Source organism: Zingiber officinale, chromosome 9B (genome assembly GCF_018446385.1).
Source record: "Zingiber officinale cultivar Zhangliang chromosome 9B, Zo_v1.1, whole genome shotgun sequence".
In the NCBI taxonomy this organism is placed as follows: Eukaryota; Viridiplantae; Streptophyta; class Magnoliopsida; order Zingiberales; family Zingiberaceae; genus Zingiber; species Zingiber officinale.
The window spans coordinates 118758083-118771095 of NC_056003.1; the positions used below are offsets into that span (position 1 = coordinate 118758083).

Below are 13013 nucleotides of genomic sequence, written 5' to 3' on the forward strand. Positions count from 1 at the left end.
CCTAAGTAAATACTCTCCTAAGTAAATACAGTATAAGGCTTAAGGTTAAGAGGGACCAAGAATGAAGTAATAATGAGTCGTATTGATGGACAAGGGAAAGAAAAGACTATGAAATTTAATAAAAACTTATATGTTGACCCGAGTGTCTTATATATAGAGCTGACTCCATAATCAAGGGTGGAACTAGATATTTTTTTTTTAGTGAATTGAATTGTACTAATAATTTGTTTCTACAGCTAAATAAATATATATAATTTTTTTTTAGGTTGGGTGGTTATTGATTAAGGTTTGGTTTGAAATGGGGAGGAGGAAGAAGAAGGGAGGAAGAGGGAGAAGAATGGCGAATTTGAGAGGAAAATCACGTGGAAGTTTAAATACATGTTTTTTTATAGGACCAAATTCTGCATCTTCTCCCAGATTAATTATAAGCAGGATGTGGGTGCAAATTAAAAAAAAATAGTACTTTAATGGTAAACCTTACCAGTTAATTTTTCATTCAGTTAATCCTGAGAAGCCGGCTCAGCTGAGCTGAACTGAGCTGAGTTGTCTGCCCGACACGTCGCCCACTTTCACCTAATCACTAGCTCACCGCTATCCTCAATTCTCACCCTTTCGGCCCTTTCTGGAGAGACGGCTCCCATGAGCCTGCTACGACCCGGCCTCCCCCCTCCTCCCCCTCGAACCCTAGAAGAAGGCGAACGGCGACCGATTCCGAGGAGCTGCAGCCGATCGCGTCGCCATGGGAAATTCCTTCGTCTGCTGCGGCGCCTTGCCTGACGACGCCGACCAGACTCAGCAACCCAAGCCGAAGCCCAAGGCCAAGTCCAAGGAAGGCCTCTTCGCCCCTGACCTCGATTCTTCGCCCATCAACGTCCTCCGGGAAGTCGTGCCGCTCGGCCACCTCCGCAGCCGGATCGGCGATAAGTATGTGCTCGGCGGGGAACTTGGCCGCGGGGAGTTCGGCGTCACCTTCCTCTGCACCGATAAGGCGACGCGGGAGGCGCTGGCCTGCAAGTCCATCTCCAAGCGGAAGCTGCGGACGGCCGTCGACGTTGAGGACGTCCGCCGGGAGGTGGCCATCATGTCCACCCTGCCTTACCACCCCAACATCGTCAAGCTTCGCGCCGCCTACGAGGATGCTGACGCTGTGCACCTGGTGATGGAGCTGTGCGAGGGCGGGGAGCTGTTTGATCGGATCGTCGCCAGGGGGCATTACAGCGAGCGCTCGGCCGCGGCGGTGCTCCGGACGGTAGCTGAGGTCGTCAGGATGTGCCATGCCAATGGCGTCATGCATCGGGATCTGAAACCAGAGAACTTCCTTTATGCCAACAAGAAAGAGAACTCGCCGCTCAAGGCCATTGACTTTGGCCTATCCGTCTTCTTCCGTCCTGGTTCGCTTCTGGCTCTTCTTATGCATTCTGCTTTTCTACGCATATAGTTTTTTCTTTTGTAATCAGTGCTTGACGGCTGATGATTTCTTCTCAGGAGAAAGGTTTTCAGAGATTGTAGGAAGCCCCTACTACATGGCACCGGAGGTGCTGAAGAGGAATTACGGTCCAGAGATCGACATTTGGAGCGCTGGGGTTATCTTGTTCATACTGCTATGTGGAGTTCCACCGTTCTGGGCTGGTATCAGCGAAACCTGTGTGTGGTCTGCAACTTAATTTTTTTGCTGCTCAAGGTTTGAGCAATCTAGCCTGTTTACTTTTCTGTGCACAGAGACTGAGCAAGGTGTTGCTCGGGCAATTCTCCGAGGGATGATTGATTTCCAGAGAGAGCCATGGCCACAAATCTCAGAGAGTGCAAAGAGTCTTTTGAAGCAGATGTTGAATCCAGATCCTAGACGACGGTTAACTGCTCAACAGGTGTTGGGTAAGTTCTGTTGGACGGTTGAGTCACCATGATTGCTCTGATCTAATTCTTAGGCTTCTCTTAAATTGGTTGGTTACTTTCACATGGTCAATGCCATGCATGTGTTTATGTTTATGGCTACAGAGTCTGTTATTGCAATACAGTCTTTCATGGTTCCATAGTACCACTTCTCCCCTGACAATCAATTTTGATGGGCGAACTATGGAGATTATACATAAAGCATAATCATAGGACTTCATATAAAATAATCATCTTATTCAATGTGAATGAGAACTGAATTGGGGTTGACATAGACTCCTGCCAGCTTTAGGTTGGTTAGGCCTGAAGTATCCAAATCGGTTACTATTTGCTTTGTTGATGTCCACAGTGTGTATACATGTCACCATCTAATGGCTGAGTGTTAGTGGGTAATTTTAGCTACATTTGTTACTTCCTCTCAAATCAAGTTTTAGAAAGAGTTTTCCCAGAATTTGATACAAAATCTCTAGTAATCTTCTTCAATCATTGCCAGCAAAAAACTCGTACTCTTGGTTTTCTCTAATCATTCCCAGTCTGAATCACTTTTTTCATTCTAACAACAACCTTCTTAATAAATGGTGTTGCCAGTTAAGAATCTCTTACTTTTACTTTCTTACTGCTTAGGGATCTCTTTGCTTAATTTTTTTTAACTCTGGTTTCCTTCTTGCTTGCAAGTATTCTTCTTGTCATCTTGGAAAACATTTACTTTTCTTTCTTTTCTCTCTACCTTAGGCTTACTTCATTAGTTGAAATTCCAAACTTGTATACTTCTTATCACCAAGTTGCTCAGGCTTTTCATCCAAATTGGGATCACCTTGGCTGAATTGCTCTTACAACCAACCTTGGATTTGAGCTTGACTGAATTAAGACTAATTAAGCTGAATTTCTTGGTCCAAGTTTCTCAAATTTACTGAAATGATGCAACCAGAACCCCTTTGAGCTTACATTCCTTAATTAACCAGAGCTGAAGCAGAACCCTTTGAGCTTGCATTCCTTAACCCGAGCTGAAGCAGAGGGGTTCTGCTGGGAAATTTTTTATCTCAAGCCCTCTGATACTACCAAGGCCGAGCTTGAGAAAATTATATCAAAAACACCATTCTTCTTCATGACCCATATTTGCCCCTCTTCTTAACTGCATAACCCACTTCTAAGGATTTCTCAATTCTGAGTGTTCAATTTCCTCTTTAACCCCTTCTCATTCAACTGCCGGATAGTTGGAATTTAGTTGATCAATCAATTTCTCCTGAATTCTATGTGCCACCTAGGAGTCTTTTTAGCTGAAGATTCCATCTTAAGAGTTGTTGTTACTGAGAGTATTTCATGAGTAACAAATCTGCTTCTCTCAAGAGTGATACAACATTTCACCTTAAACCGGATGGAAAATTGAAGGAACGAGTGTTCTATTGAAAGATGGGACAGACGCTTCCTCTCTTTCACACCCCTCTTGGCCGATACCCGCTCATTGGATTCTTTCAATAGGACAGTCTCCAATTCCAAGCTGATCAAAACTAGTTGGGCTCCATCAATGTTCCGGGTAATGAAACCAGCTATATACCACATCTAATTTTTGCCTTTCTTCAAATTCTATCATTACACCCATCACTTCTATAATAAAATCCAACAATATTTGAACTATGTGGATGACCTCCTTTGAAATGCCAGATTAAACTCGCCAGCTCAATGACCTATCACATTTTGTCTATCACATCTAATTGGTTCCACATGTGTAGAAGTGGATACTTTGACAATATTTAAATTGTATGATCATGTTGGTAAGCCTGAAGGTTTCTTGTTGCTATCACCAATGCAAATATTGGTGAAATCTCAATTTGGTCCTTTTCATGGTATGACTATATAGTATACTTGTCACTCCTATCCCCATTTTTCTTTCAACATGAACACTCAATGCATGCTGTGACTACCCAGTAAACTATCAGTTGATCCCCTACATTCGGCCGAGCTAACTATGGTAATCTGTCCAAAAGCTCAACATTTAAAAGCTTTTTACAGTCCTGTCTCTGACTTAAATTGTTTGACTTTCAAAACTTAAAATAGAGGAGCTTCTCTCTGTTAACTTTGACCAAAAAAAAAAACTTCTCAATGCTGCCATCCTCCTATTTAATCTTTGTACCATAGGCTTGTTTTAAAGGGCTTTATCTCCAACATAATTCTAACCTTTACTGGTTTACAAGAATTCTCCTTCGGCGAACTATAAATCTAAAAATTTTCTTGGTTTGACTCAAGGTACACTTAGGGCATCAACCTTATTCTAGGCTCCTGCTCTTTGAATATATTAAGGCTTCCCTCAGATCTTCTGTATATTTTTTATGATCTTAATTTTTACCACCATGCCATCTATGTATGCATCCATGCTTTTTTTCTTTCTGATCAAATCTCAAAATAATTTATTTACAAATCTTTGATACATAACAGTTGCATTTTCATTTTCCATATGTGTCCACTGTCTCGACACCAACTTCTCGACTGGCCTGTTTGGCACGCTCACACGCCTGGTTTAACTAATCTGACTTATCCGAATTGATCACCTTGCTTAGATGTGAGAAGAGGGTGGAAGACACTTTATTGATAAAGTGAATGACTTGCAAATGTGTGAGAAATAATTTTTACATTTTTTTGAAGTCATTTTCCTCAAAAGATGTCTATTTTTTTGAAGTCATATTTCCGTTTTGACCATTATCTTCTATTACACCAAATTGAATTTTGTTTTCCTAGGAAATATATATATATTTTTAGGAGACCTCCATCATGCTTAGCCTCAACTTCATTTATGAACTCATTGCCTTCCCATTTTCCCTATCTACTATTATTACATTAGATTGAACATCTGAGCTTGTGGCTCTGGAATTAAACAGCTTATTTGCAAGAGAGAGGCTCCAAACTAAGCCACCCTATCCTTATATATATATATATATGGGGTTGATATGGTACTCCCCCTATATTTGTGAGTTACATGAATTATGAACCAAACCTCTTCTCTTTCCTGTTGCCTTCATGCTTAGCACCTTTGTGCAAATGACACCAATCTATAAAGGTCAAAACTATAAAATATACAAAATTTTATTAGTCTCTGAGTCTTGCATCAAAAGATTCAGTGTGGTATGAGCTTGACTGAGTTGGATTTTGTATTGAACTTTCTATGACCAAATTACTTTGAGCTCAGTTAGGTGAGTAGAGGTTTGACTGAGTTACAAGCAACTCATCTAGGGTGAGTTGAGGTAGGGTTACTTTGTGTGGTTGAAGTCGAATCAATATTGGGTTATGGATCAAGGTTGAGAAAGGTCAATCATTATAAAACTAGTGAATTCTTAAAAGATGGACCAGAAATCACCTAGAGCTTTGTTAGTTCACTGTGGTTGATGTTTTGAAAGTTCTTTTTGCACGTGTCCTTCACCACCATGGTTTCATATACCTCAAAGTGAGTGCTTGTCCATGCAGCTAAAGAGCTTATGCAGATTCAGCCTGTATGTAAGCGTTTCCTGACTCAACTAGGTAACTAGGTAGACCTGATGTGTGCTATTTTTTTTTTTGGTTAGCATGAAGCATCTGGATCAGCTCCAATTCACATTGTTATTTTCAGCATACATCTGTCATTCATCCATTGACATTTCTGTGCTAATGGGTAATTTTGTATAGTTTCTTCCAAAATATTTGCAAACCTGGTAATTCATTATTTGATCTGAATAGGAGTGTAAGTTATAAGTTAATAGTGATTCAGAGTATATATTTGGGGGTAATGTACCATGCTACTTGAAGGGGAGCCTTAGCGCAATAGTAAAGTTGTTGCCATGTGACCAAAATGTCACGGGTTCGAATACTGGAAACAACCTCTTGCAAAAAGCAGGGTAAGGCTGCGTACAATGAATCCTTACCTGGGACCCCGCATGGCGGGAGCTTCGTGCACTGGGCTGCCTTTTTTTTTTTAATGTACGATGCTATTTACTTCCCTACTTAGTAAAAATACTGCTAAAGCAGGTTCTACTTTGATAACCTTCCTTTTTCTTTGTATTCTTTAATTTTTTTCTTTCTTAGATACTGAAATATATGAAAAGAAAAATGTGAAATTCATTCTGAAGCAAAAGATAGTTATATATCAATATTTTTAGTTTGGACCAAGACTTGTATAATTAAAGCATTTGGAAATGTGCATGTTAGAATTGCAGTTGACCATAGTCAAGGTACTACATGACGGATAAGAAAGTAGCATCCACTTTTATCTAGTTCTATCTTTTCTTAGTTAGATATATACCAAACAAAAATGTAAAAAAAAAAAATCTTGAGAAAGATTGGGCGTAGGACAGTCTATAAAGCATATTATTTAGCTGCAGTGCCAATTTAAATACAGCTAATAACATTTATCATTTTGTTCTAACATCATTGGGGTTCATCTATTCCTTTTAATATTTACATGTGAAATAAATGGCTGCATTAGTTTGGTAACCAAACTCTTTATTTTGCTTCTCAAAATGTGACACTTGAGATTGATATAACTATATCCTGATTCTTCTGTTGTAGACTTTCCTTTTCATATGATAATAATTCTCTGGTATTTATATCTGATAGAACATCCATGGTTGCAAAATGCCAAGAAGGCTTCCAATGTTCCATTGGGTGATATTGTAAGAGCAAGGTTGAAACAGTTCTCGGTGATGAACAGATTTAAAAAGAAAGCAATGCGGGTTAGGTTTTTTATATTTATATTTTCTCTTGATTGTTATCAAGTTTGCTAAATCCTAATCACCCAACACTTTCAGGTGATAGCTGAACATTTATCAATTGAAGAGGTTGAGGTTATCAGAGACATGTTTAGGTTAATGGATACAGATAACAATGGGAAAATATCATTTGAAGAATTAAAAGCTGGCCTTCTAAAGGTTGGCTCTCAGTTGGGTGAAGCAGAGATGAAGCTGTTAATGGAAGCAGTAAGTCGTATCTTCACTATATCTCAAACTGTTAATCTATGGTTAGAAATTGTCCATAAATAATGTTCATATAGACTCTAGATCCTAAGACCCCCAAAAAAAAAACGAATTCTTAATATATAGAAAGAAATCTTACTAGAAAAGGAAATTTCTTAACAGAAAAAAATTAATAAAACAAGACGTTGATATAGATAAACCCTAACCCATAAATACCAAAAATACCCTAAATACCATAAAAACGAAAATTACTAAAAATAACAAAAAGAACTTAAGAGGTTCTGAATAGGACCTAAACAGTTGATTTTGGGCCCGAAACTTGGCGGTAACAAACATGATTTTTGAATTTTGCACGTGCGAGCATTGACAGAGCCTGATTTTGGGCCTGAAATTTAGCTGTAACAAACATGATTTTTGAATTTTGCACGCATGAGCACTGACAGAGCTTGATTTTGAGTCCCGAGTCAAAAGTTATGTCCTCCAGAAGATTAGGTCCTCCTATGTTGGTCCTGCATTAGTTTACTGCATCAACACTTCTCAAAAAAAAGGTAGATCCGCTACCTTAGCGGCCCCCCTAGTGCCGGCCCCACGGATATGGAGGGAGGTTCATGCAGGTACACAGGCCATAGGCGCATGGCGGGATAAACCCCAGGTCGTCAGTTCCTGAGATATGAACTGATTACTGCATCAACACTTCTCAAGATATAACCTCAGGTGGTTAAAACTTTTGGAGATAAATCAATGTTCAAGTAATGGCAGACTCTGCTAAACTTATTTGCTATGCAATCTATATTTACTCTACATATGAACTGATGGTTGTTGGTGTAACTTCTGCGCAATATTCATCTGTTAAATTTAAATATCTGCGTAAGCCCCCTATAAATATTATATATGGAAAAGAATTTATGAAATAAACTAATAACACGATTATAACTTTTGAAAACAAATGAATGTTTGTTGCAGACTGCTACATATTTTTTTCATGCAACATATTTTTTTCATGCAACATATGTTGACATTACATCTGAACTGATTACTGATGGTGCATTGGTGTATCATTTGGGCAATGCTCATATATGTAAGAATATCAAGATCAACTACTAAGTAATCCATATATTTTTCCAAGTTTAAGTTGGTTTGTCTGATTGAGTATTGTCCAGGAAATAATCCTGATGGCTTATTTCTGAAGAAATGAAATTTGGTTAAGTGTGCACAATTGCTGCTTCAATTAAGTAGAAAAGAGATACAATTGGAAAGATCTGGACGACAATACAGGTCTTCAAAATTTTCTGGACTATGGAGTGCTATTTCCAAAGTCAAGATGTTTGGTAAACTCATGTTCCAAATGCTTTTACCCAAAATAATCCTTTCTCAAAGTTGAATACTTTGTAATATTGCTTTGACAAGGCAATTTTTAGATGCTTCAAAAAACTAACATAAAATTTAATAAATAATAAAATATTAAAATTAAATGCTAAAAATTGTTATTGAATATTAAAATAATAAATACATTTAACATGATATTTAATACCAAGAATTTAACATTTAAATAATATTTGATTAACACAATACAAAACTTAAATTATTATTTATATATTAACAGAATCGTAAATGATATTACATAAACAGGAAAATATTTGTTTAATAAATTAAATATTCATTATTTAATATTTAATTGTATAAGAATGAACCATTGAAATAATATTATATATAATTAAATAACATTATTACGATTAATTTAATTATTAAAATTTAATAGAAGGTTAAAGCATTACAGATATATTTTATCATTATTCTATAAACATTTGTTATGACATGTTATCAAAATATTAGCATATGATATTTTTTTAATATTTAATTATGATAATAAATGATGGAATGTAGAAAATAGCAATTTTGACAAACAAATTAGTATTTTAATACATTGTAATGGATATTATGAAAAAATATAATAATTCAATCACGAAGATATTTATATGATAAAATAGTAATAGCACATAAAAAATTATATTATATTTCGTATTGATAAGAAAAAATGATATCTAAAAATGTATGATTTTATCATCTAGAGTTGCAGGTGAAAAGATAAATAATATTCCAAAATAGTTCTAAAAAAAAGAATGGTTAGGGATGTTATAGTTATACTACATATATGTAATAATGTCTTATGAGTCCCCATCTATTTTCCTAAGAATATAAAAGTTAAGTTTATAATATAGTAACACATTATTTAAGAATAATATTTTAATTTTTAGTATAATAATATGTTTTTCTGTTTATTTGTTAAATTAACATTGTTTTAGTTAAAGCAAAATGTGCTTTTTTATGTATGCTTTTACCCAACAATACAGATTATAATGTTGCTTTGCAAAAAGATTTTCAGATTTAGGTTACCAAACACTATACTATTTTCACACAACGTAGTTTGCACATGGCACATATACTTCAGCACAAGTGCATTCTCTAAATATATTTTTGAAAAATTCAAAAGTAATTCTGAATCTAGAACATGCTTGCATATTACTGCTCCTTTTATCCTGTCTTACTGAGTACAGTCTAGATATGAGACAACTATTGTTGAGCATCTTTGTGGCATAATCTTTTGATCTACACGAGAGTCATACTGATCGAATTGTCACACACTATTACAGTTATCACCATGAGATGAGGGATTATGTGGAGCGTGAGAATTTTATTGGTATTAGATATGACTTAATCCTATAATGGTGGCATGTTAGAAATGGTTGATTGTGTGATAGATGAACTACCTTTGTTTATCATATGCAACTGATCAAAGATGATTAGAAGGGTATAAGTTGGACTTTTGGCCTTAATGAGGACGTTAGAGGAGATTTTACCATTCAAGTTTAGTCTTATATGGTGTGTAGGGTAATGAAATTTATAAGTTTAGAAAGGCAAGTTATTATTTACATGAGCTTAACCATTTTGGGTTTTGATTAGTGGTTGTGCCTAATAAGTCCATGGCCTCATTTTTGCAAGTTGAGAGAGGTATATATTCAGGTAATTGTGTTGACCTATGATTGCTGACCTATGATTGCCAACATAGGACAACAGGCAACTCTATTTATTAAATGATGCAGGAACTCGACTAAAATTTTGATCATTGCTTTGAAACAAACTCTAAATTAATTTTCTTATAATTGCCCCCAAGATAATCATAATTGATGTTAGATGTATGCTTTTAATTATTTAATTTGATCCGTACAATTTTCCCAAATTCATTTTGTATTTTGTAATTAGACTATAGTTGATATAATTCAGTTGTAAGTTAGGATTAAACTGATTCAGAAACTTCTGAGAACTTCCAAATTGATTGTGTAGCTGTCCTAATTGGTTTGAGTGAATCTGTTTTTGTCCCTAATTAGTTCGAATTGATCAACATTCGTTTTGTTTATATCTAACTTTCAGGAGATTTCATAACCAGTGAGTTATAGTCTTGTATAATAATGTTTTAGTAGGTCAACAATAACTAGATTTAGTTTTGAATATTGAGCTCAAATTTCAACAAAATTAACTAATTAGCAGTCTTGCCACAATAATACAGTATCGATGTAATTTATGTATTAAAGAAATAAATTTTATATTGAACATAAATTTTGTCAAATATCAAATTTGAAGTAAAATAGTTCAAAATCAAGCAACATGAATGAGTAGGAATTTAATAACCAGACTATGAGCTTGATTTTATGATTGAATCATTCTTATCATCTAATTCACGTGTTTATTGAAATTTATATGCAGGCTGATGTTGATGGAAATGGTTTCTTGGACTACGGGGAGTTTGTAGCTATCATTATTCACTTACAAAGATTATCTAACGACGACCATCTCCGTAGAGCTTTCATGTTTTTTGATAAAGATGGCAGTGGTTTTATTGAACCTGATGAATTAAGTGAGGCCTTGGCTGATGAGTCTGGCCAGACTGATATCACTGTGCTAAATGATATAATACGGGATGTTGACACTGACAAGGTGCGAACTATCTGTTTTGTTGTTTTTTTTCACCGTATTCATCATGATAAAGTTCGATTGAGCATAGAGGGCATTTTCTTGATTATGTAATAGGATGGCCGAATTAGTTACCCAGAGTTTGTTGCTATGATGAAAGCCGGCACCGATTGGAGGAAAGCCTCTCGTCAGTATTCGAGAGAAAGGTTTAAAAGCTTGAGCATCAACCTCATGAAGGACGGCTCCCTTTCACCAGATAAAGACGCAAACCATCCGTCATAACAGTCTGGATCCATACAATACGAGAGGTTTCGCTGCAGGTGTGACATGTGCTCGATGGAGCTATTTGAGATTGCAGTCTGCTAAGATTTATCTTTGCTATTTGTTTTATTTTTTCCACTGTACTAGTCTGTGACATAAATTGCTCATTGGTTTTATTGACTCGTGCCGCGATATTTTCTTTACTTTTCTTTTTAGTGTTCGTAGGGCAGTTTGGGCTTTGGAGTGTCAGTTTCAACATTCACTGCTTGTATAGATTGGAAGAAAGAAGATTGCGACTGATGTTCCTTGTGCGATTTGGCACAAGACACTTGCTACCGTGTTTCAAATGTGCAGCAGGCAGAGTCATTTTCTCTATCAAATTTACATAGCGTTTACAAACTGTACTTAAATCTGTCGTGTCGTTCACAATAATATTTAAAGATTTTTAATGGTACGAGTTTAGTGAGTGTTCCGATTGAGATCAGATGATGGACCGACTTTTGGAGGACCCTAGATAGGTCACCGTGAGTAGATCAGACGGGCTCGGGTCACCTCTGGTCAGGCAGCTCCTTTTTGGATTGAGCACCTAGTAAGGTTAAAAAGGAGGGTTGAGATGGATCTCCGACGTTCTAAGTCAAGAAACTCAATAGAATTGTGTTTTTAGATAATATAAAAAGTATTGCATGACGTTTGCACGAGCTCCTTGGCAGGTTAAACTGAGATGGCTCTATTTTGATACGGCCCCACGTTTGTCATGTGTTCTTCGTTACTTTCTTGTATCAGTAGAGCCCGGATCCTCTGGACCATTTTATATGGTCCAGAGGATGGTCCCTAAATATGTATTGATGAAATATATGATGCCCACTTATAAAATAAATGGAGATCATTCATCCCTATCAATATATGTTTAGGGATCATCCCTTAAACAACAAAAAGCGATCCAGAAGATCTACCCTGATATTAATAGTAGTAAAAGATTGAAATCTATCATTCTAATGGCAGTCTTATACAGCTAATTTCATGATTATCTATGAGGAAGCAAGTCGAAAAATTATAATTAATGAGGACTGTTGTTTTTTACTTTCTTTCTGTGGATTATAATATAATTTACAATTAAATGTTGTATAATATTTAAGAAGCAAACGTTCTTGTAGTAGTACATTCCATGTTCTCCCTTTTAGGATATGCATCTCGCTTTAACAACTCCCACTTTGGCACCAGACATATGCGATTGGATCGAAGAATATCGAATAAATAATAAATAAGTGGATTGCACTACTCACTTGCTTGACTGATTGTTGTATGGTCGTGCCTTGGAACTTTTAAAGGCCTAACTTTAAAAATGCTAAAAATAGTGTACTTGCCAAAGTGGGGTTGTATGATTAATCTCATGCATCGTATAGTTAAATTCCAGCTTCAGTAAATTAATATAGATGAATTAACCTTAAAACACTTGATTAATGGACCTGTATTTATTTCGATAGAAGATGAAAAATTTTCGCAAGATCGCACCGATTACTTTTAGGATTAATCGATATAAATTTAATTATTGATGTTAACTAAAAAAATCATAATAAATTTGATGATCGAAGGCACTAAGGCTAGTTTACTTACTTTTAGGATACTGGATTCAAAGATTAATATTATTGTGGTACTGAATTTTAAAAAATAATATCATCGTAATGTGACATTTCAAAAATCAATATCACTGTAATATTGATTTTTAAATTATAATATTAAAATAGTGCTGATTTTAAAATTTATACAGCACCAAAATGATTTTAGATTTATACAACACGAAAGTGATTCTAATTTTTAACTGTAGTACTATAATGATGCTAATTTTTAAAATATAACACGTATTTTAAATGTAACACTACAGTGGTGAATCGGAGGAGTAAATCGATAAATAAATACTCTTTTAACAAATTTAAAAGTTTGATACACTTTTTGAGA

The 13013-nt window shown here is 35.7% G+C and overlaps 1 protein-coding gene across 1 annotated transcript; it reads left to right on the forward strand.

The window, feature by feature from the left end:
- Positions 1-598: 598 nt before the first annotated feature.
- Positions 599-11260, forward strand: LOC122023564 (calcium-dependent protein kinase 10-like). The gene is made up of 7 exons (XM_042581728.1): positions 599-1391; positions 1486-1629; positions 1720-1872; positions 6472-6587; positions 6663-6830; positions 10590-10820; positions 10914-11260. The coding sequence occupies exons 1-7, from the start codon at positions 740-742 to the stop codon at positions 11076-11078; spliced, it is 1629 nt and encodes a 542-aa protein (XP_042437662.1). The 5' UTR covers positions 599-739; the 3' UTR covers positions 11079-11260.
- Positions 11261-13013: the final 1753 nt, after the last annotated feature.

Coding starts and splice junctions, on each gene's coding strand:
- LOC122023564 (XM_042581728.1), top strand. CDS start 740: ATGGGAAATTCCTTCGTCTGCTGCGGCGCCTTGCCTGACGACGCCGAC. Junction 1,873..6,471: donor AACTGCTCAACAGGTGTTGG/GTAAGTTCTGTT, acceptor TATATCTGATAG/AACATCCATGGTTGCAAAAT. Junction 6,831..10,589: donor TGAAGCTGTTAATGGAAGCA/GTAAGTCGTATC, acceptor ATTTATATGCAG/GCTGATGTTGATGGAAATGG.